Below are 24,879 nucleotides of genomic sequence, written 5' to 3'. Positions count from 1 at the left end.
ATTCCACCATGACTGCAGCCTGCTAGAACACAGCACCAGATGCTTTCAGACTTTACGTCAATGGAGCTATTTTAAGATTCACCTAAAACAGAAGTTACCTCTCATGAAGGGCTCTGCAATCAATAGCAGGATTTTGTTAAAAAGCATGCTGGCTTGTATTTTATGGCCTTCTGGAAATGCCTTTAGTAAAAGAAGATCCTTTGCTTGTAACTAATCTGCTTCTTTCCTACTTTTGTCAGTAGGCAACCAACACAGGAGGGGGCAGCTGAAGACAAACAGCCCAGTTACCTATAGACAGGTATTTTACATCAAGTACATGACTGAACAAAAGAGGAAGCATACGAAAATCTTAACAAAATATAAGTACAACCGTTTCTCTCTCTCTCCACACCCAGAGGGTAAAGGCTAAACAGCTTTATGCCACAGGCTAAAATTAAGTTTACAAAGAAAAAGTGGGATTTTGTTAGGTTTTTTAAAACTAATTTGCTCTCTTCCAGACAGCCAAATACAAGTAAATAATTTAAATGAGACAGTCCTCCTAATTAATTCTTCACCTCTTTGCAACCATATAAATCTCTTTTTGGTGTCAATTTACGCTAGCACATTCCCCTTAAAAAGAATACTGAAACTTGCTAAAGGCAGAATTATACAACTGTGACCATTCAAAACTGAAAGAATGAGGTAAGAAAGGAAGAGAACCACAACTCAGCTTAGGAGAAGTAACCTTATCCCCACACATGACATTACTTTATCCCTATCTATTAAACTGTTTTCAGAGCCAGTCAATCCTTGGTTTGAATGCAGTGATATTGCCAGGAGGCAGTCACTGAGGAAACAAGTCCACACTGAAATTGTGAACATTATCCTACATTTCTACTTTCACTGTTCCAGTTCACACCAGATTGATTCCAAAGGCTCATCTTTACTTTGGTTGTGTCTGTGTTATTTTCTCCAAAGAGCAATATATTGTCAATGACCACTGTACTCTGGTGTCACAAAAGTGGATGGATCCATACAATGACCTCAGAAAATGAAGATGTAAAGGAACTCCAGAAAAGTTAGGACAGATCCTGTTGGAATGTAAATTACAAAATTTTCTGTCTCATGTTCAGCTCATGCCCTCCCAGATGCACAGACTGCCCACTCCTGCCTGCCCCTGGAGGTAATTCAGGAGCAGGCTCTGGACAGGGGACAGCAGTGGCAGTGACAGTGGTTCCCCCTCAGGTCTCACTGCCTGCTTTTTCCAACACACACTGAACTCTGTATATTCACTCTGCCTGTGTGAAACAGACCCATCCAAAGGCACTGTGTTTATGGCACATGCTAAATCAGGCTTCCTGCACTCATGCCAGCCTATCTGCATGCAGTCAGTTTAGTGCTTACAGGAAGGTCTATTGTGTCTGCACACAATTCTCAACATCTGGTCACTTGAATAGCTGAGTACTGAAATAGAGCAACATGGCTGGGCACCTCTGCTCTAAGCCATGTAGCAGAAGGCAGAGCAACCCCATAACACTTTCTGAATTTCAGGAAAATGACCATACATTTTGGCCACATTGCCCTCCTGGTATAAAAAAGGCGACTAGGAATCCTTCCAGGTTAAAACTGTTGCAAGGCAATGTCAGTTCTTCCATTACTGCCTTGCAAAGAGATTAAAAAGACAGTATTTGAAATCTCCCCCATCCTGTGAAATATTACATTCTGAAACCATACAATATATTGTCCAGCACCAGAAATGCACAGAACAATTAAATATATCATTGGACTTTGATACTGCCAGAAACAGCACTTGAAATTTCACATAGTAAATTAAGTCCTAAGTCCTTGAAGAATCAAAAAATAACTTCTCACTGACTCTTTGCTTCTACTATCACACAAAGTTTTTTGCCCTTCTTTCCTTTTCCACTGTTGTTTTCTATTGTATTAAAAGAAACAGAACTTGTCTCCTCTTGTCACATATGTATGAGCTCTGCAAACTGTAAGGTCACCAGAGCTACTGCACAGCTCACAGGAAACGAGTTCTTAACTCAGTTTTATATGCTCAGTACTATAATTTTATTCTTAGTACTATAATTTAGGGCTTTTCAAAATGATTATCCAATTCCCACTCCTGAGGATTTTCAACATAAACTCTTCCACATGTTTGCCTTCATCTTCCCTTTTTCTATACCCACTCTCCCATTTTTAAGGCTGGTGAAAAACCAGCACATTTTCATGTAGATGAACACCAGGAGTTGGGTTATTCTTGCATAGGAATATTTTAGCATCCCATACCCCATTAAGAAGCTGCTTTAGATCTGTACACAGCTCTCAAACAAAGACCTGAGGAGGGAACACTCACCACAACCTGCAGCATTCGATCATTCTGGGCTTTTGGAGCCTCGGTGAGCATCTGGGTCAGTGTTTGCAGCAGGGTCTTCCCAAGCAGGATAACAGAGCCAAACATGGCAATGATTCCAAACACCATTCCTACACTGAACCTACACAGAGAAGCAAAGAGTTCAGCAATGCACAGCCAAGAGAAAAAGGGTGTCATCTCTGGCTCTGCAAATCTCTGCTTTACAGTACAAGTTACTGCACAAAACACAGGGCAAAACTTACCTGATGCTACCACAATTCACCAACAATCCAGTACAAAAATGCTAAAGGAAACTAAGAACAACAATATACACAAATACCTTATATTATCCTTGTTTAATCCTGATCAACTTTCAAATACTTTTATTCTGTTACCCAATACATGTAACTTGCCTGTAGCAATGAATATATAAGTTTATAAGAATATAGAAACTTAACTAACAATGCATAATTGGCCATGTTGCACAACAGCATCACATATTTAGAGACCTGGATCAAATTATGGGGCAGCTAATGCACTTATATATATAAGCTTCTTTTGTACATTTTGCAGCATTCTCACAAACAATAAAATGGGCTAAAGAACAATAAATGAGACTCAATCTTTTTTAAAGAGTAACTAAAAAGTACAACTGCAAGACCACATTAACACCGATTTCTTAAGCTACATTGTTCTTCTCACCAATTTTTCATTAAAATCAATTTTGAAAATAATTTCAATTCATGTCACTCCACTTAATGACAAATTTTTATTCAGCATTAATATTATTATTCTTATTTTACACTGTCCTATAGCTGAAGGATGTGATAACTCTTTTTTTCTAACAAAAAAAAACTTCCATGATGTAAATCCAGTACATACACCTCACTACCAATCCTTCCTCTTCTCATAACAGCTCAACTGTTCTCTTATCAGCCTTAATGAAGCTCACTGGGAATTAGTAGATTTATTTTAAGCAACATGTACTTGTAATGTTAATTAAAGAGACTAGTGGAAACATTATACTGTAATAAATTATACACATTAAAAACTGTAATTGATATAGAGCTATTTCAGACTGATTATTACAAAATCATTACATACTAGAGAAACCAATTTGAAGCAGACCTCTCTTTTATTACTCTCTCACTGAGGGTAGCAATACAGGAAATGAAAAGAAATTCAAACCTTACTCATTTTATATTTTCAGATACAAAGTAATGCTATGGAGGCAATTGAAGAATAGTTTTCTAAACCAGTCCAGGAGCACCCATATTAGACCACCCTACTATCTACCCATTCCCAGGACTCTGCAACCTTTGCATGGAAAGATGTAGGCAGATAAAAGACAGAAGGTAAGCAAAATGCTCCTGAGCAGGTATCATTGCTGAATGTCTGGGCAGTTATTAACTACAGGTACAGAGCTGGCCCTGAATACTTTGTAAATTCTAGTGAGTGGGAGAGCTAAGTCTACAGCTTTGGGAATGACCTAGGATCTGAGCAAACACCTTCAGACCTACTTCTGTATGCAGTATTGCATGTAACAGCTGTACTCTTCAGAACTATGCATACTTCAAACCACAGATAAAAATAGTTTAAGGATTTCTGGTTTTATAGCAGCTCAATATGCAACTTGTATTACATTTATGTATTTTTTAGAAGAGGTTAAATACTTATACTGGCTTAGAGCAACCACTCCAATTGGTTTTATCATTAGCCTACTAAAATATCCATGTCTACCCACTGCCCTTCTAATGCTGAAAGGCACCAACGTGGTTCAACTGTTGACTCTGATGAAAAGAAAAGAGGCTGAACTGGTACCATAAGTAGAGGAATTTGGGTTTCCATCTGCCCCAGCTGTAGAACTGGCGGTTGAAGAGCGCGGTTTGCCAGCGCAGGTGGAAGGGAGAGACGCTCAGGCCGCACGTCAGCAGCCAGTCCTCGTAGGACGCCTTCAGAGAGTTGGAGGACTGCAAAACAACAGAAAAGCAGCTTGACCAAAACATTCTGGGAAGATTTTGTAATGTGACCAAGCAGCAAATGTGATCTGTTTGTATGAAAACAGATATAGAATTTCAAGTAGATGTCCTACACCTTACTTACATTTTGACATATAGGTGTGACTTGTAATGTGAAAAAGTTATGTCACATGTAATGTCATAAAAGTTATGTCACTGTTTTGATGTTATTTCCAACAATTGTAGGTTTGGGAGAGAGACTGGGTATCCAGTTATCTGACAAACAAGGTCTTGCATCACCTTTCCTAGTGTTAAACCCCTTTCAGTAGTTCTACCTTCTGGTTAGAACACTAGAGACTGTTGATGGTAGTCTTTCAACATGCAATTATATTCCAATAAACATTTTAAAAATTACAATAATGAAAAATGCTTCTTTGTCTCCAGCTGAAAAAAACTTTCTAATATAGATGAGATATGGCTCACTATTGCAGATACCTGCTAGTAAGGACAAAAACAGGGTCTATTTTTCAAACACAAACACTATGCCTAAAGGAGGTCTGGAATATCTGATCAGGCTGACAAAACACCACAAGAAATTTAAAATTATCAACCTGTATTGCAATAGCAGTTTCACTATGGTAACTTTCCAGCATTTCAAGGTACTTCTAGTAGTTCCAAAGATTTCTCTTGATGAGAGATGTGACCTATTAATGTGACCTATGAATACCCATCTGCAGCATTATCTGGAATTATAGACATGGGTTTTGCAACTGCTAACTTTACTTTATGGTGCTTGCATTCTCAATAGGCTTTAGTCACTTGCTTCATGGAAGCTTGTGTCATTCCCAGATGAAGGAATGCTTTCCTTGGAGGAACTCGGAGCCCAGGAAAAGCACAGATGAGCTTTGAGCCTTCTGACATTGGGCAGCTCCCAAGGCAGGAGTGTCTCTGATAACATCCAGACAAGTCTTTGGAGCTGTCTGAAGTGGAGCACTGTTCCCAAGGATCCCCACAAGCAGCAGCACCTACTGAAGACATCCAAGTGTGTAGTTCACAACAGGCTCCCTTCTCTCCCCGACAAGGAACTCCACAGTTTCTGGCTCTTGTCTGTGGTCCTTTGAACAAACTTAGAACTTGCCAATTCCTTGCATTCCTCCTGCCCTGCACCACAGTGGTGCTGGGGGTTGAGGATCTCATACTGCACACTTCTCATTTTGTCAGATTTTCTCATTTTGTCAAATGAATTAAATATTGAAGACTTAAAAGTTTATTTCAAATAACAAATTTGCTCAGCTGTGAGACCCATTTACTTAAGCCATTGTTCACATATCACCTATTACACCATTTATCCTTTCTGCCTATATATTTCTGTATAATTTCCTTCTTCTTCACCCTACTGATTTCAGCCACATTTTCGTTCTGTCAGCTGAGGGCACCAATAGAAATTTTCACTGTAATGCACTCCCATCAACACCACTCACTCCCCATGGCAACATTAAGTTTAGTGCTCACAATCACATCAGCTTTTGCTAATTTTAACAGAGGAGATCAAAAAGATGATTGGATTTGTACACAATTAGTGATACATAAGCCAAGGAAACAAAGAAAAAGACCTCACATAATCTACCAGATAATTAAGAACAAAAATATATATATCATTAAGAACCCCTGATGTGAGAAACTGTCTTCTGTGAATTTAAAAAAAAAGTCCTATTCATTCACACAGTCAAAAAAACCTCAGAACAACCCAAATACATTATTCTAATAAAGTTAATCAGATACACTGATTAGACACTTGAAAATGTGCTCCTACTATCTCATGCAAACCCCACTTTTTTTCCCTAGAATTGCCACAAATTCATCCCTTTGAATTCATTCCAACATCACAGCCCCACTGTCCTAGCAAGACAAACAAGTATAAAGTTTTCCATGAGGAATATGGAATCACTGACCATACAGCTGTCAAATGTGGAAAAGAAAGGTACCAAAACTTTTCCTTTTGTATTTTCCTCACCAGTTGTGTAAATGTTATTCATAATCACTAAATGGCTGCAAACTTTTGCAAAATAACTTAAAAAGCTCTTTGCAAATTTTTGCTCCTTCTGTCCTGATCCCAGTGGGATCACCACATTAAACAAACACCCTCATGCCCTTGTTTCATTTCAAGCTGCTTCACACAGAGTTGGCCCTGCTTCTTTGAGATCTAAGAGGTCTTTGTTAGATTAGTTTTACTATAAAAGCAGCACTTATTTATTTATGCAGCCTTTAAAATGCTGGACACCTGCTAAACACCCCAGGAGCTCCACAGGAACCTGCCAGCAAGCAGGAGTCCTTAACATCCTTCTCTGCTGGCAGAATCTGCTCAGGAGCTCTCAATCATTTCAGCTTCCTGACCTTAAAAAATGAGAACCAACCTTGACTGAACGTGTCTAATGCATCCTTTATTTCCCACAGCAGAAGGAGGGACAACCTCCTGCACTTCACTCACTCCTGATCCTTCAGGCAAAATGGAATGTGAAGACTTAGGATGCTGGGGAGAAGGAATTTAGGGGTCTGAGCGAGTCCCTCTTACAGAATTCAGGCTTCAATGAAAATGTTGGTGGCAGCAGTGGTACAAGGACAGGCAACAAGGGGGACTTAACATCCAAAATTCCAGCTTGATTTGGCATAGCTTTAGTTTCTTGACACAAATTTATCTTTTAGTTCTAGGAATATTATAAAATGTGGATTTAGCTGGGAAAAAATACATTATACTCAGTTTTACTTTCTATATTGTAGTCTAGGAGTGAGACTGCCAAATTAAAATAGTTAAAATCTCAACAAAACCAGTAAGGGAACAAATTGAGCAAAGAAATATTGCACATTGAACAGGTTTACAGAATAAACATTAACTGCAAGTTACAGCACACATCCTGCTCTTGCCAAAAATATCAACAGGATCACACACAGAAAAGTGCTCCTATGCTATTTTTCACTCATGCTCTGTACATCCTCTTGGTGTAATTACACTGAAAGTGATTTGAGATTCAAACAGTACAATTAATTAAACAGTACAATGTTGCTGTGGTTGCTGGCAGCCTTGGGTTGTGACTGTGGTGGGGATTTACAGTACCAGCAGGAAAATAAGCAACCTGAGCTTTCTAATGATATAAATCTGGTTATTTAATCCAAATTCTATTTCAGCTGTGGTACTCACAGTGAAACTTACAACTGAGATGTACAGGAAATCTACCACCGAAACTCAACAGCTCCCACATAATTCCTCAGGATTAATAACCTAGGTCAACTTTTAGTTAAAAGATCAGAATTAAAATTTAACTGCTGGATTCTCATGCTTGCTATAGAATTCTAGGCATCCCCACTTCTTTATCAACATAAACCAGGCATTAAGTAGGCTCCAGTGCAGAGTTTGTTTCTTTTTTTTTTCCTTCCCTTGCTGCTGCAAGAAATGCAGGGGCTCTCCTTATTTACAGAAGTAATTTTATTGTCTAATAAATGATTTTATGGTCTAATGCAGAAAGAGATCTTCAGAGTCTCAGAGATGCAAATGGTCTCAGCACCATGGCACAACAGGTCTGGCACCTGAGCTCAGTTCTTGCTTCACAGCCCAGGAGTCTCCACCAGGCACAAATCTGCTGCCAAAAGAGAAGCAGCAGCCTCCTGGCTGACCTTCAGTCAGAGCACGTTCCTCTGGTACCTGGCTAACCTCATGTGTTTCAAAACAATGCTGTTTTGTTTTGTTTTTTTAATACTTAACATAGACTTGCTGCAAGAAAATTTGAGAAGTCTTCAGGTAAATGACTGTATTTGTTATTGTCATTATTGTATAGACTGTATTTTGCAATTATCAGCTTTCATCACTAACAGAGCTACATTTGCTCTCCAATTAGCTGCAGGGGGAGACACTTTTCCAAGTTTTCTAAGCACCTGAATTTTCTTGTATTTCTTCCTGTATTTTACAGAAGTGACAAAATGCACATTTTGTACTTTCATATCACTAAGCTTTATCTGCCTTGGCATTAACAGATGCAGCCCCTGGACTGTAAAATTAAGAATTACAGATCAAACCCCTCATTTCATTTTCCCTCATATTTAACCAGCACACAGCCTACTTTGTATACATTCTTTGCAATTTTGGTCATATCTTAGAAATCATACCTCTGAATCTGTAAAAAAAAAACAAACCCAAAACAATGCCACACCACTTAATGAAACTTGAGCAATGCACAGCTGCATCCCAGATATAACAAATGATGTCTTGGTGTATTTTCTTTTTAAAACTTCTCCTCTATATCAGAAGGAAAAGGATGACTCTCCTAATACTCTCCGAGAAGCAAAGTTTATTTCTTAAAAAAAAGTATTTGTATGCAGTTCTGTCTCAAATTTTCTCCAGTAGAACTAAAGACATTCAAAAGAAATAAATATGCATCGCTTTTTACATTTTTTAGGAAAATCATCATTATAAGGCACATACCGCAGACTTACAAGGTTGTATGTTAGGTTTAGTTAATAATAAACTCCAGACACCCCGTTAAGCTGCCACGGAGCCGCTTAGGCAATCTATTAAATGCTGTTTTCCCCAACTTTCCGCGGCTCCGGTCCCTTAGCACAGACCGGAGCCCGTGCACTGTCCCGGGCGGCGTTCGGAGCGCAGCCCCGGGGGAACGGAGCGGGGCCTGGCGGGCCCGGCTGCGGAGCGGGAGGGGCTCCGGGGCCCGGGATCGCCTCAGAGCCCGCGGGGCGCAGCGGGCCCGGCCCGGCCGTGGCCGCTCCGCCAGCCCGGGCTCGGCAGCGGGGCCGGGGCCGCCCGGCGCGGGAGGAACGGGGCTGCCGCCGCCTCCTCCCGGCCCCGTCCGGCTCTGCGCCCTCGGCCCTCACCTTGAGCAGCGTGTCCGCCAGGTACACGGCGCACCAGCCGCCCAGCACGGTCACCACCACCGGCACCGGGATCATCGCGGGCCGCGCCGCGCCTCAGCGCGGCAGCCCCGGAACCCAACCGGCCCGGAACCTTTCTCCCACCGGCTCTGCTGCCCGGGCGGACGCTTCCGGGTAGCGCGTAGAGCGAGGGCAGGTGGCGGCATGACGTCACAGGCCGGGGCGCAGGGCAGCGCTCGGGGCGTTAGGGCGGCGCGCGTGCGCAGTGGGGCGGGAGGGCCGAGGGGCGGGGCCGGGGCTGAGGGGCGGGGTCGGGACTGCCTGGGGGCTCCGCGGGGCCGAGGGGCGGGGCCGGGGCGGAGGGGCGGGGTCGGGACTGCCTGAGGGCGCCGCGGGGCCGAGAGGCGGGGCCGGGGCTGAGGGGCGGGGTCGGGACTGCCTGAGGGCTCCGCGGGGCTGGGGTTGAGGCCGTCGTGGCGTTTCCCCCTCCTCGTGGGGCTGAGGGCGCCGGGGCGCTGAGGGCCGTTGCCCCTCCTCTGGTTAAATTTCCCTCACCTGCCTGCTCCAGTGGGTTCTTCTGAGAGGCTCCACTGGCAGCGATCAGGAGACTGCGCGGGAGACTTTTGTGGTGGCAAGATGAAAGCGCATTGAGGAAACGCTTCAGAAACGAGAGAGTAACGGGGTTCGCTTTAACCGCTGGCGTTCTGTCACAAATTTAGCACCGGCCTCGATGCACAACAGAATCATTCTGTGCGGCTGCCTGGGAGCGCGGCTTTTAAGCAGATGCTTCCTGGCCGCGAGTTTCCTTCCCAGGCCGCGCTCAGTGCCAGTTCTCGGGCCCTGTGCCTGTGTTGGGTCAGGCTGACACGGAGCTCACTTTCCCTCACGGCTTTGCATCGGTGCCTGCGGAGGTGTTGGTGACGCTCCGGGGTGTGCACGGCATCTGCGCTGTCCCTGCGACATTGTCCCTGTCAGTGGGCAAGGTCCTGGGAGAGGATACTACTGGGACAGCTGACCCACATTAACCAAAGTGATATTCCATACCGTGTGGCATTACATTAAAACACTAAGCAAAGGAGGAGGAGGTGTTTGTTATTTACAGTGTTTGACTTGCAGAGCAAGTGAGAGAAAACAGCCCTGGGCAGCCTCAGCGTTGGCATTTGTGGGCACAGAGCAGGAGCTGATGCCAGTAGTGCATGCTGGCTTTCACTTGTTCTGTTTCCTCAATTCCTTTGTCTTTCATCTCAGCTCGGGGCTTATCTGCCCCTTACGTTTAGATTTTCCATCATTCTAACAACCCTACTTTTTGATGGAAGCCGTCCGTGTTGACTGATGCCTTTTGAGAAGGTTGGAAAGAACTTCGTTTGGACATAAAAGCTGAAGAATTACAGGAAGTGTATCCAGCCCTGCATGCAGCTGAATTTGAGTTTATGCACTGACATCGATGACTTTGGGATGTCCCCAGCATCTAAAAGGACTTACAGACAGTAACAGCATATTGAGATCTGATGATTTTTTTCTGCATTGGTTCCCAGTCTAACAAATTTATCAAATCATTGAGAAATTATGTAAATATGATTTATTCTACACCTTATTGATTGAAAACTCAAGTTGTTCCATAGACCAACATGAATTTAACATAAATATACAGACTGTAAACCAGTGGTGGTCTCCAGAAGCAATGGAGTGGAATTGTATTCAAACAGTTGTGAACACAAGTACTTTTCCTAGTGTCATATCCTCACTGAAATAAAGCAAACTAAAATGGACATGTTTAAATAAACCAGTTGGTGACCAGGTTTTGTAACATTATTTTATTTTTGCTTCTACATTCAGTTAGTGTACCATAAAAATACAGACTTGAATTTTATTAAGTTTTTATGGAAATTGGAAGTGCAACTAAAAAAGGAATGAAAATAAAATACACAGTCTGTATTTTACTGCTGGAAAGTTTATCTCAAGAAAACAAAAATAAGAATTTTCTAAAATGCAGAAGATGGATGAACAGTTCCATCAGTTCTGAGTGAGCTGCCAGCCCCAGTTCTGACTTGGGTAACTTGAGCAGGTGTTTTGCCCAAGGCAGAGAGGCAAAGTTTATCCTTGTTCCCATGGAGTTAAATTGCTGTGGACTGTGTTACACAGAGTGGTTGTATTTTAAAGCAAAGGTATTCAGGATTAAAGATTCCCGCTTTAGAATGGTTCGGGAGGTAGCACAGACTCTGATACACATTCTCCCCCTGCTTGGTTGTGCTTAGAGCTGGGATGGAGCTGAAGCAGGGGCCAGAGCAGAGTGCCCTGCAGTCACCATGGGAGTGCACGGTGTCCCCACGCTGTTCAGAGCCCTTCAGCTGTCACACTGTCAGCAGCCACAGCTCAGGGGTGCTCAGGGGAGGGCAAGGCTGGACCTCAACAGGGCAAGTATAAAAGAATGCTGGAAAAAGTTAAACATCAGTCATCACACAAGAATATCTAAGTCCATGCAAAAAGCTTAGACAGGAAAAAAATTCTCTCATAAACAATACTACTGATTAAATATAATTAATCAAGTAAATACGAAATAGAATCTGTTAATAATACAGTAATTAAGATATTCAAGTTCAATTAGTGATTTAATATCATAGGCATCTTTTTCTACACATAGTAAATAAGTTTATCTTGAGATTAATTAACAATATGTCTAATAATTAATATCTTCAACTTTGATCTGTTATTGAAGGAGATATGTGATTATTCAGATATTACCATAGAAGACATGTTGCATAATGAAAAGTAAAACTAGCCTGAGCAGCACTATCAAAAACTCCTAAGTTAGAGGGGTTTGCAGGGCTTCAGGGAAATTGTACCCAATTGCAGTTCATCAGAAGCTCAGACCTAAAATCAGCTAAGATGTTGATTTTGTCAAGGAGAGGTTGTGAATTTTACCAGTTTGAAGATACTACAATCAGAACATGAATTGATTGGATAAGTGTTTGAGCCTCAGGGAAAGAAAATGGGATATTAGATATATTCTGAGTAGTTTTCATCTCTAGATTGTTGTGCATAGAGATGAGCTAAGGACAGCAAAGGACTGCTGGGATGAAATGTGGTTCTGCAAGTGTTTATGTGCCTCTGTAACTCAAAGTGAAGGGGTGCTTTCACAGAGTGCAGCAATGTTTCCAGAATGAGCCTCCAAGCCTACCTGAGAATTTAAAGTACAGACTAGAATGCATGAAAGAAGAAATCCGTGGGAAAAGATGAAATAGATGGTCCATTTAGCACTTCTGCAGGTTAGGAGATTGCTTCTGGAGGAAATAAAGAGTCAGAATAAAGACGAAATCTGAGACACAGGACAAGACATACAGAGACTGGCACATTACAGAGATGTGTAGCATTGGTTGTGAAAGTATGAAGGAAAATTGGTTTCATTACCTTACTAATATTATTGTATAAAAAACTCTCAAGATATGGAGAAACTCAAGTAGTGGGAATTATGAAGATAGGTGATATGTGTGATATTTTAAACTGAAATCCAAACAAGAAAATAAAAAAAATCATCTTTGCTCTGCTTAAAACAGATAATAGCAGGATGTTACACTATTTTATTGGTTTGCGTGTTTTTTATGTTCCAATTACAGTATAAAACAGTCTTGCTTTATTTAAATAGAAATGAGGTCAAAATACTCTGTTAAGGCTCAGAATTTGTTTGCAGTATTTAACCTGGTTACCAAAAATACTTGGTATTTTTGGAAAGGTGTGATTTTGATTCTTAAAACAAATGAAATTTGTTCTTAAATCACTATTCACATGAAAACATAGGTAAAGCACAAGTGTTCTAGAAATATGCCTTTACTAGATTATGATGCAAAAAATAATAGTTGTACATGCCTTTTCACCAGTTGTCTTACAGTGTTGATCTATGGCAAAACAAATGATAGGTTTTTCTTATCTGCTGTGAGTTTGCAGCATTTACCTCTCTGTGTTTACTCTGTTAGGCAAATCTCAGCTGGAATTACATCTAAGAGAGGGTCCTCCAAAGCTGTTGCATTCCAAGGAGAAATAAGTATCAAAGAAAAGCAAAGGAAATGGAGGAACTTGAGAGATGTGGCTTGAATTTTATTCTAGAATGCAGTTCCATAAAAATACTAGTTTCAGGCTTGTGCTACCCATTTTTAGATTATAGTCATGCTTGCATCCTCTGTAAAAATTTAGAAGTTAAACATGAGGAAAATCTCCTGGAGAACAGCTGTTCAGCGTTAGCTCTTATGTTGGGAGCCCTTTACAGATTTAAAAGTCTATCCATGAAAGTGAGTTTACCTAAATTACAGGAAATAAAAGGCTTAGTCAGTGAAGAAGGAGACCATAAAAGGGCATAATATCAAAAAATTGTTTCAAGGTTTGAGGGATTTTTTTTGCTTTAAAGTACCTGCGAAGTTCCTATGGACACAATCCCCTATTCTACTGCAGAATGCAAAATAAATTGAATAGTTTCTGTCTAACAGGTATTATTTCATGCCTACTGTAACCTGAAATAAATGCACCTGATAGCTTTAGACCTATCAACTTTGAACCTCAAAAGGGAAGGGAAGGGAAAGAGAAAGGGAAAGAGAAAGAGAAAGGGAAAGGGAAAGGGAAAGGGAAAGGGAAAGGGAAAGGGAAAGGGAAAGGGAAAGGGAAAGGGAAAGGGAAAGGGAAAGGGAAAGGGAAAGAAATGCCCTTAGCATTAGCAATTCAAAGTGAGGTAAGAGTTTGAGACAAAGTAGTCTGTAGTTCATAATTTCATAGACCGTTAAAGCCTGAAACATTTTTAGAAGCATAGATTAGGTTGGGTTGGGAGGGACCTTAAAACCATCCAGTTCTAGTCCCCCACCATGGGCAGGCACACCTCCCCCTGTGCCAGGTTGCTCAGGGCCCCATCCAGTCTGGATTAATCTGTGCATATGTGATACTTGGCTGTTCTGAACAATAGGAATGTCTTGCACAGGATGGATCAGTGAGGATATCCCCAGAACTATCACTGATGGCTGAAGCAGCTCCTGAATTGCTTCATCAGGCAGCACAGCACTCAGTTAAACCAGCACTGGCTTTGTTCTACCTCAAGGACAGAGGGGAGCAGCTTTGTGATTACATAGCACTGCACACAGTGGATAACTAATTTTAACTGGTGTCCCAGTACTACAAATCCACTCTGCCTCTTGTCAGCCAGAGCACCTGTGAACTCCCCATGACAAAACTGTGGGTTTGCCTTACACAGACCATTTGTGTTAGGAGCCTAAGCTAAGAGCATTTCCTTTCGTACTAATGAAAACAAATAATTTGAGAGCTGGCTGCAGTAAAACAGGGAACATCTTCGTGGAGACTCTAGTCAGAGTATAGTCACCAGTAGCTACCAGTTCCTGTGCCCACCAGCTACCTCACCAGTAGCTGGTGGGCGCAGGAACCCAGAGCAGCCTGTGGTTCTCAAAAGTAATTTCCAAGACAAATGATTTTCAAGCATCACTTTTAGCTCCAGATCGTGAGAACTGAACTGTACTTTAAAGAGCTGTGTTGTGCAGCCACAGGAGATGGAGTGAAACAGCTAAACATAGTTTCTTTTTCCAGGCTATTTTTATAGAAGATACTGCCTGTCCACAACTCTAATTCACATGGGTGTAAAGTAAGATGTGAAGATTTTATAAAATACTTTGTGTAATTTCTTAAGAGAAACACTTTTTGATTCTAGAGATTTGATATTGTATTGGAAAACATCATTGCCCAGTGGAGCAGCTGGAGGATTTGTCTTCCTGTGCCAACACTGAATTCTTTTGGCAATTTCTCTTTGAACATTGCAATATTTGTATGGCAGGAGGTCAGATAATTGAAAAATGTTTCTGTAGCAGATTTGATTCAATAAAATAAAAGTTATAAATAGAGATCATGTTTGACTACTTCATAGATAGGTATGGCTAGTAGATTTATTCATATCTTCACCATGGAAAGCAATCATTCTTAATGCTCTAGTTTTTCACAACAGGTGTGACAAGGTAAGGATTTTTTCCTAATGACTCTTGAGAACTAAGCTTAGTGTCCTGATATTGATTCAAACACTTAAAATCTTCACACCCACGATTTAATTATTTTCATCTTTTATTTTCTGTCCAACAGGTACAAACCAAAGATAGCAACTGATAAATCACATACAATTCAGCAGGTTGGTGCAGTTGTACTTGAGTTTGGTAACTTTTTATCTAAAGGCATGAATTTATTTATACAGTCCTTGAAATTCTGTTTCCTCCAGCCCATTTCCTCATCTTGTTCTGGGTGCATCTTTCTACCAGACAGATTTTTAATGTCCCAAACATGTATTTCTTTCCTCTCAATATGCCATTCAGATGAGAAATCAGGAGAATTTAGTCATTGTTCTTTTTGTTGGACTGCAGATGATTGCACTCACAGAGGGACCATAGCTGCAGTTTTTTGTCATGCTTTATCACAGCAGATAAATAAGGTACTTTCTGTGGTGCTGAGTTCCTAAGTCCTCTGGTACATCTGTACCTAGTTCTCATATATATCTCTGTACTGAGTCAACAGCAAAACTCCCTGCTGCAGTCAGGTAAGGTCTTAATCTGAATAAAGATCTAATAGTGCACAGCTGATATGATCAACTGATGGGGAGGGGCATCATCAAATACGTGTGTGATGGGATTGAGAAAGATAGTAGATGCTTACTTGAATTATCCTGATTTGTGAAAACAATTAATAGTCTCTCTGTTGAAAGTCTCAACAGTAATTTAGTAGTTCCTGTTTTGTCAAAATGCTTGCTGAGAACAGTATCTGATGGGGCAGTGTCATGTTTTTGGTTTCTTTTCCAAATAATCCTGAATCATTACAGTAGACAGGATGTTTACAAAAATCAGCATGTAATTTAAATTTCATATTCAAAATCTGCCATTAGCCTTTCTCTTTCTTATGCTACCAGCTTTGCCAGATATACTGGTTAAAATTTACCAGAAGAAAAGTGGAAACAAATTTGTTGCTTGTACATCATCATCATCATCATCATCATCATCATCATCTCATCATCATCATCTTTTGGTTACTGAAAACATTTGGATAACTAGAAATTTTAAACAATACCAAGCAACAGAGAATATGGCTTTTGGTTAATAGTGGTCAAAGCTATGATGTTCTAGAATTTGTGTGGGTTGCATTCATAAGGCAGTTTTCAGAACTTAATATAATTTGGTAGATGATGCTAACAACACCATTAATGATGCTGTAATTCTGGAATTCAGAACAAGGTCACTGCGAGCCTTTAATGAGACCATCTCCTTAATACAAGACTAATTATTTCTCTATGGAACAGTCTGTGATAATAATCATCATACTTTTCTGTGGAAAAGAGAGTGTGCAGGAGTTGAATTAATATTTAGTAGCCCAGAAATGCCACAGAAACAAAATCAGCTAATTTAAATATGTTTTGTATTGAATTCTTGCCTACTAGATAGCAGCAAACATTTTTGCATGCTATTTTATGCCATTCATTATTTAAATAAATTACTGTTATTGTTGTTGGCATAACTGTACAAGTAGAAACTCAAGAGCAAGTGCTTGATTTTTTTCTTGATATTAAGAAATAGAGATTGGGCAAAATAGGAAGGCATATACAACCAGTAGATGATACCTCCTCAAACAATATTTTTTCTGACAAAATCACTGAGGTTTGATACTCTTTCTGCAGTCTATGATTCAAAGTTGCTTTCTGTTGAAATCAAGCATAGGAATTGTTTGTGATGCCTGGTAAAACTGATAGCTCCACATATTTTAAATTTCTGTAGTTCTGACTGCGTGTGACTGGGTACCATTGCTAAAATTCTCTGCCTTCCATCAAGTCTATGTGCTAAGTCATTACTACCTGGATGCATCTTTACTAAGGAGAAAGAGCCCAAAAATACAAATCAAACCAGAGTGACTTAAAAAATGGATGATGAGTCTGGGATTTTTTTCAGGATCCTCTGCATAATTCCTCTGATAAATCTGTCTCATAGCAAGTTTCTTATTTTTACATCTTGACCAGTAATTTTGGTGTGTTGAATGAGGAGAATAGTTATACTAGTTACACAGCAACTTTAGTTTGCGTATTCTTCATAAAAAATTCAAATGAAGGTAAAGATAGGAATTAATTAGCCAAATACATAATATCATCGGCCCACTATTCTTCCCTGATAATAAACTGTAATTTATGGAGCTAAGATTAAGACAGAGAAGCAAAATTTTGCATTTCTAAAGATCTGTAATTTGAAGCAAAACTCCAGAAATGTATTTTTTAACTTTTTACTTTAAAGAAGTCTTATTTCAAGTGAACTGAGGTTGGGACTTCTTATGTATGGACTTGCACTTTCAACTGTATTACACTGTTTGCATTACACTGAAACATTGTGGACTACAATAGAAAAATAAGTTCTTTTGGCATGCTCAGGAAGTTTTATCTATGCTCATGAGGTTTCTCAAAAAGCAAAACATTTACGTAAATGTATTAAGTAGTGACAGCTTTAAAAAACAGTTCTGACATTATGCAGTGAAATATCTCAGTGGAGAAGTAAGACACATACACATTTCTGTTAACCATCAACTTCACTTTCAAAACTAGTAAGTTGTGCCAGGAAGCATATTAATTAGACAAGCTTCTAGCTATGCCACAACAGTCTATTTTTAACTATATTGGGATTTTACACTTCAAATAAATGCATTTCTACTATATCTTTTGGATCTCTATACACAAGACATAATAATTTTATGCCATGTGTGTCAATGTACAGGGCCCTAACTTGCCAGACACTGAATCCATCATGTGAAATGCGCATATGCCTCCTTATTTACTTGCTAATTCATCTGCTTTATGCATTTACCAGATGACTCTGCAAGTCATGGGGTTGTGCATCCCAGAGGGTATTCAAAGGCAATGATATGCTGCAAAATAATGCTGAGTGACTATTTTTCCCTTAAAAATTTACTCAGATCTGCATTTTCTGATATTAGTGATAAGATTTAAGTTTACTCCTTTTATCCTCACAATTTAATATAGTTCAGGTGTAGTGATAGTTACTGGATGTTAGGTTGGTGACAGACTCTTTTCTTGTTTACACTTCACTAAGACTACTAAATTACTTGTCACTGCTATGAAAATTTATTGAAGGGAACATTGTTGAGCTGATATTTCTTAGGCATATTTGCAAAATGAAGAAATTATAAACTCCAAACAATGGTCTACCTTTGCTTAATTAATGACACATGGAAGAAAGAACTATATGTTCAAGAGCTAGTTTGTAATATTACTATTGTAATATAAATTGAAATAAGTTAATGTACAGGACCGTGTTACAAAAATGTATTCCCTCTTCCATTGCCTTCTGGTACTTTTGTGGTAAATATGAACCTTCAGAAGATGTATGTAAAGTCACTTACCTGAGTCTGGCTTTGTTTTAATGTGGTCTCAACCACCTGGGAGGCAGGGCCTTCAACTGACTGCAGACTGCTCTGTTCTGGCCAAGGAGCAGCTTTGTGAGCCCTCTTGGGAACCCCACCACGTTTCAAGTGCAGTAGTCCTCTCCTGCCTCAAAATCTTTGGCAACAGGCATAACAGGCATCAGCCTACCTGAGGAATGGAGGTCTCTGTGGAACGAGCTGATGGCTGTGCGTACGCGCATCAGTCCTGCTTTACACAAATGCATGTCCTGGTTGTGTGCCTGTTTCTGTGTCATTCATCTTCTCGTGGCTGCTTGGGAAGGGAGTGGCTGTAGGTAGTCAGCAATCTCCCAGAGCAAGTCATCAGCTTTATCAGCTTCCAGATGACAACATTTTTGGGAAAGAGGGCAGTGGAGAGTGAGTCACAGGCTTAATGAAGCAGCCTGCTTGGCCACCTTTGTATTTCAGATACTTGAAATTAAAAGAGTTATTGGTCAAATGAGTTAAACTCAAGGGAGATCCTTGACAGTCATTACCCATAATGACACAGCTCTTGTCACCATTACTGTTGTGGGTCCACTGGAGATCAGGTACAGCAGAGGAGTGAGGAAGAGTGAAATTCATTCTTGTGAAGATGCACAGATGACCAGGAATTTGCACTTCTGCAAGTGGAAACCTGAGGATATGCCCCACACATGACTTGCTGTGAGAGCTCCATCAGTAGCCCTCACTAAGACAATACTCCAGCCAGCATGAGCTTAGTTATGTAATGTTTTACTTCACTCATGAGCTATAACAACTCTGTCTCTCTCTCTCACATACACACTCCTCCTTTGGCTTTTCTTCATCCCCATGCCCACAGGCTCAGCAGCTGGTCACTGTGGCCTCGTAGGCTCAGGAGTCCTCCCTGGTGAGCAGGGCTGTCCTGCAGGGGGAAGGCTCTGCTAACACCCCAGGGCAGCTGCTGGGTGAGTTTGCTCCCAAAGCAGCAGCAATATGGTCATGTTGATCACCATTCACCTCCCCTAGATAGCTCCTCTGAGGTGACTTCTTCATAATTACGTCTCCATAATTATTTCCTTCTGCAGTGTGGCATAGGGAGGCACACACTGCCCCAAATGCTGTGGGAGGAGTTTCTGTGTTACCTGCTACTGCTGTATGCCTGGCACTTAGGAAAAGCCTGGAATGACAGGGAGAGGGAGGGCAGAAAAAGGACCTAAAGGTGTGTTCCTTCAACACCTCCTGCTTGACAGTTGAGCCCTGCTTTTACCATGGTCAAGTGTCACAGGGGACCAAGTTACAGGGTGAATCAAACTCTATTTTTAGGAAGAACAACTGGAAGCTATGACAGGAATTCCCTTTTACACTTTGCTTCTCTGCCGAGTCCCACTCCAGCCTGGAGCAGCACTCAGTGCCGTCCAGGCTGAAAGCATCGGAGCTATTTCAGACACATTAAAAGGGTCACAGTCAATACCTCAGCTGGTAGAAGAAGGTACCTCTTTCAGCATCAAAAGGAGGTGTGCATACTCACTTGACGGTTTGGAACTTTTTTTATATAAGTAAATAAGTTAGCTACTCTTGAAGGGGTCAATTAAAATCTTGAAAGACCCTCATGAAAACTCTTTAGGAATTGCTGTGTTTACTACAATAGTTGTGGTTTTCTGCCTATTTTAATGTCTCATGCAGTGCATCAGAGTATTCAGAGCAGATCGCTATTACTTCATAGTCTGTGGGGATCTAAAAATTTAAAATAAAAGTCACTTAAATACCTCATGACTCATAAGAATTGTGTATGAGTTTGAATATTGTAGTAGATAGGCAGAAGGCTATTGTTTTCTGTATGTTTATTATAGTTAGTGAAATATTATGGTTTTGATCTAAGAGGTTTCTTTCACTAAGCCTAACAGTCAGCTGTAACACAGATTATTGTGTATGTATTACGGAAAATGTGACCACATTTGCCCAGAGCTTGTAATAAGTTTTTGTGTAACAGGCTGAAAGCTGCAGAGTAGGGGTTTCTCTTCTTTCATTAAATTGCTTGGGTCTCACAGTCATGTAGTTCCTGTCAAAGTCTTTTAATAAGATAATACACTGCAGTTCTGTCTCCAAAATGCCCGTTGTGCTTGATGCTGTGCATGCAGTGGGGGGAGAGGACAGCTTCCAGTTGGGGCAGGGGGAGGGCTCTTGCTGTTGTCTGTGTGCTACTGTACATCTCTTGTGTGCATTACAAAAGATGGCATTATGATATCGTATTTAAAGCAAATTGAATAAATCAGCTTATTATCTTACTGCAGCTCTGTCAGAAATTATTTTTAGCAGAGAGACAGAAGATAGGTTCCTTTGTTTTACAAAGTTTTCCTTCAAAACACTCATTTATTCCCCTGCAATAGTCCTGTATTTCACAAGTAGTCCTGCTCGTGAGTACTTCACTGCAAAGCGAGGGAATTTGCAAGGGAAGGTTGCCATAAACCAGCTCCAAATTGAACTAATGCTGCCACTGCTTTCTAAGTTTGGCTCAGCATGCAGCCCATAAAAGGTAAAAGGTAAGGTGTGGGGAGGCCAAAAAGACACCAGGGAATACAGGCTGCGTGTCTGCATTTCTCTGCCTGCCAGAGATGTTAAATCCTGCTGTAGAAATGAGGGTGAAGTGGGATTTTTTTCAAGTTTGCAGAGCTGATTGGAATACCAGAAATAATACAATCAGTGCAGCACTCTTGACTGTCTCTCTCTGAGACACGTGGTGAAAGAGCAAAGGAATTGATAAAAATTAACTTATCACTTCTGTAATGGATGCTTGTGTAATCTAAGGCTTATTTTCCTGTGATTGATGGTCAGTATTGCTCTGTAAGGAAATTCAGGGAAGGGAGGGAAGGGGAAAGAGCCAGAGATCTATTTTTACTCAGTAGTGTGCTGTTGTCCTGATTTCTGTGGCGGTAATGAGGACAGCACGGTCTGCTAGGAAAATCACCTCCTCCAAAAGCAGTCCTACACAATTGTATCATCCATCCCTCTTTAGGCACCGGTGTCTGATTGCAGTAATTTCCAGCACTGGCTGCTTGTGAACCCAGAGCACCTCGCTGAGGAGCACTAATGCTGGGCTTGTTTCAGAGCTGAGGTTCAGGGTAAATCCTTGCCATTTATCTCTAAGTGCCCCAAGAGGTGTGTATGGGTGTTTCTGCAATGCACAGGCATGCAAGATGAAGTACATCTTGGCAAGAATTTCTTTGTGACAGTGTTTTGGGAAGTAGATCCACTGTGCTTCAAAATGTTTAATTAAACAAAATGTTATTTAAACATTTTTAAATGTGCTTTTGTTTCCATTTTTCATTCGGATTAGAAAGATGGGAATTTGATTAAAAATTAATTAAACATTCTGTATTGTGACTTCTATCTTCCCAGTCCGTTGGGGAATTATTTTGTGGTTTTTTTGGAATACAGTCACTGATCAATGGAACAGTTATTTATATGCCTAAGAAAGATTTTCAAAACTAAAGGAGATAGAGTCTAGTAAATCCTTTTGTGTTTTTGAAATGTGTTTGAATTTTATCACAAATGTCAGTGGCTGAGATTACATCCCCTAAAGTAAATTCTGAAGTTTTAAAAACTCCCTCTCATTTGAAGATTGCATATATAAAACCACAGTATAAAGCTCATTAAAAGAATGCTGATTTTATTTTGCACAGTGGGATTTTTTCTGATTTATTAATTTAGTAGAAGCAATTTAAACCCAAACAATTTATGAATATGATTGTCATCTGTCTGAATGCTGTGTGGGTTTGGACACCACTTTTTGCAGCTGAGAGTGTGACCAGAGGGAGACCTCTAATGGCAGGTCATTTGTATTTTTAATTCTGCTCAGCATCCTGCACAGATTTAAAACTGATGTGAGAATATGCAGGAGGAAGTCTTCTAGTCAGTCCCAGCAATACAATTTCAGGCTGATATTGCTGATATTCTAAGTTGAAGCCAACCTACAACTCATCTGGTATTTTGGGGACTGCCTCATGTGGCAGTTATACTCTTTGAGGTAGCCAAGTCTTTACACACTTTTAATTTCTCAGTGTATTTCTGCTATTCTCTCCTATGTCATTTATTTCTGTTCTCATTATTCCCTGCCTATCTAAGATTAAATACAGTATCAAAAATGTGCTGTAGTTTGGTGGTGATCTGTGACTTTTCTGGTGAATTAATTTCTCAGCCTTTAGAATTACTGCCTTACTTTATATTGTAATAGTTAAATAACAAGACTTTGATGAAACTCTAGTCCTGTTAAAATGTAATTTCTCAGTGAGAGAATGAAAGGCTGAGATGGTGTTTCAAATCACCTGCTAATAAAATTTCTTCCTTTTTACTTTGGTGTATTTCCCTTTGCTATTGTATAATAATAGTGTATCAGTCTGTATTTCTCCACCTGCATAAAATTATATGGAAAAATATGTTAATTTTGATCTTATTGCTTAAGAAAATGGATGAATCTATATGATCCAAAACTTTGAAGGGAGGCTACTTTGTGCTCTAGCAATTGTCAAGGAGAACGTTTCTGTTTGACCGTCTTGATAACTTTCAGTCCACAGGCATTAAAGTTTTGCAAGGATTGAGTCAGAAAATGGTTATGTCTGCATTTATCAATATTTTCTAACAAGTTATGTTTTATTTGAGAGAAGGCTTAAACTAATACTACTGAAATAATAATAAAACTGAAAGTTCTAATAATTCCCACATACTGTGACTGAGCTAATCATACACTGTTTATCCTCAAAAGCTTCCTTTAATTCTTATTCATTTTACAGTGCTGTTAAGGTTTGAGAGATTCCTTATCTCTACTCATTATTGTTTTTAATGTGAAAGAGATAGCTTCATTTGTGGCTATGAAAGATTAATTGGTGAAGCTCAGGTGTTCTGTCTCCTCCTGATATCAGAAGGAATAACTAAGCAGCTTGGAAACTGAGATGGAAACTGGAGCTGGGCAGATGAAATGGATGCCTGTCAAGAGGCAGCATGGGTTAAGTTCTAGCTTATCTTCCACAGCTATCAGAATGTCAGAGCCTGTAACACTTTCCAATTTTGCTTGCAGGGATAAGCCTCTGTCGTAAAAATGTCAAAACAACCAGCATCACATGTCAAAGCCATTCAGGTAAGAGATAGCATTTATGTTTTTAATATAATAAAATAATAAATATCATCTTCCATTGCTTGGCAGATTGCATTTTTACTCAGACAAAGCACCATAGGAGTGCTAGCTGGGGTTATTCTGTTAAAGTGAAAAGCTTAGTAGATATGAAAGCACTGAAAAAGCATGACCTGGAGATCATCTTTTGATCTGAACTGATAGAAAAACTGGATCAGATAGGTTAATTAATCACTTGTTTGCTTCGTCTTCGCAGTGTTAGGTTATGCCTAGTGGAGGATCATCTAAGAAAAGTATGGTAATGCATCTGTGTAACTGTTAAGTAAAAATAATTCCTGCAACCATTAGATTTGCCACAAAGCCAATATAATGCTGGGAGAATGATAGGCTAAAAAGATAGCATGGGTGAAGTTTTTCATGTTTGCATTCTTAAGGAGAAAAACCTTCAAGTTCAAATAATTGTTTAAGAAGCATTTTATTTAGAAACCCAAGGAAAATGAGAGGAACACAGATCTTTTAATTTGAAACATTCTTGTCTGCCACATAACTTCTTCAATGATATATTGAAGGAAGATGGAGTTGATTGTTGCACACTTCTTGCTTATAAGGATACTTGCATACTTATAAAATAAACAGCTGGAGAATTATCCCAACATCATCATGAAGTAAGGTAATGAAGAACGTGTTTAGTTCATGTTATCATTGGTTCTTGTCAAAAGGCCAAAATATCTTCTCAACTGAAGAATCTTACAGAATTCTCATGTATTTTGTAAAATGTACTTCCAATGAAATTTTACTAGGAGTTCAAGTTGCCTTACCTAAGAAACACAAAATGGAATTTCTGAAGTCTTCTTTGTTCTCTGTTTTCTTGAGATAATACTAATGCAATGGATTGGAGTATCAAGATTAATCAGCCAGGGGCTAGGCATCATACTAAAGATGCAAGGCACTGTGAAAATCCAGATTCTCTTTATCATCATCATCAATTCTACCAAAATAGGCATGAAAAATACTGTACACTTGAAATTAGAAAAAAATGCCATTTTGCCAGATGTTTGAATTCACTCAGTTCAATTTAAATCCCTCTTTTACAATGACTATAGAAATGTTTGTATGATTGAAAAAATATGGATCTTTAATAGCTGAAAAGTATTTATTTA

At 39.9% G+C, this 24,879-nt stretch overlaps 2 protein-coding genes across 3 annotated transcripts in view; one reads left to right on the top strand and one right to left on the bottom strand.

Annotated features, from left to right (window-relative positions):
- Positions 1-9,313, bottom strand: part of MBTPS2 (membrane bound transcription factor peptidase, site 2) — a 40,496-nt gene extending 31,183 nt beyond the window's left edge. For both annotated transcript variants that reach the window (XR_009274391.1, XM_058799874.1), the window contains exons 1-3: positions 9,175-9,313; positions 4,160-4,308; positions 2,342-2,480 (exon numbers count right to left, since the gene is read on the bottom strand). Coding sequence is in view for 1 of the 2 variants with exons in the window: in XM_058799874.1 (XP_058655857.1) it covers positions 2,342-2,480; positions 4,160-4,308; positions 9,175-9,249 (363 nt within the window). In the remaining variant the exon portion in view is untranslated. The remainder of the gene's footprint in view (positions 1-2,341; positions 2,481-4,159; positions 4,309-9,174) is intronic.
- A 10,667-nt stretch (positions 9,314-19,980) lies between these two features.
- Positions 19,981-24,879, top strand: part of SMPX (small muscle protein X-linked) — a 41,613-nt gene continuing 36,714 nt past the window's right edge. The window contains exons 1-2 of the mRNA XM_058799978.1: positions 19,981-20,108; positions 23,666-23,725. Of these exons, the coding sequence (XP_058655961.1) occupies positions 23,687-23,725 (39 nt within the window). The 5' untranslated portion in view covers positions 19,981-20,108; positions 23,666-23,686. The remainder of the gene's footprint in view (positions 20,109-23,665; positions 23,726-24,879) is intronic.

The sequence above is a fragment of the Ammospiza caudacuta genome, chromosome 2 (assembly GCF_027887145.1).
Source record: "Ammospiza caudacuta isolate bAmmCau1 chromosome 2, bAmmCau1.pri, whole genome shotgun sequence".
In the NCBI taxonomy this organism is placed as follows: Eukaryota; Metazoa; Chordata; class Aves; order Passeriformes; family Passerellidae; genus Ammospiza; species Ammospiza caudacuta.
Note: the sequence above shows the minus strand (reverse complement) of the source record. Positions and strands in the feature narration are given on the sequence as shown.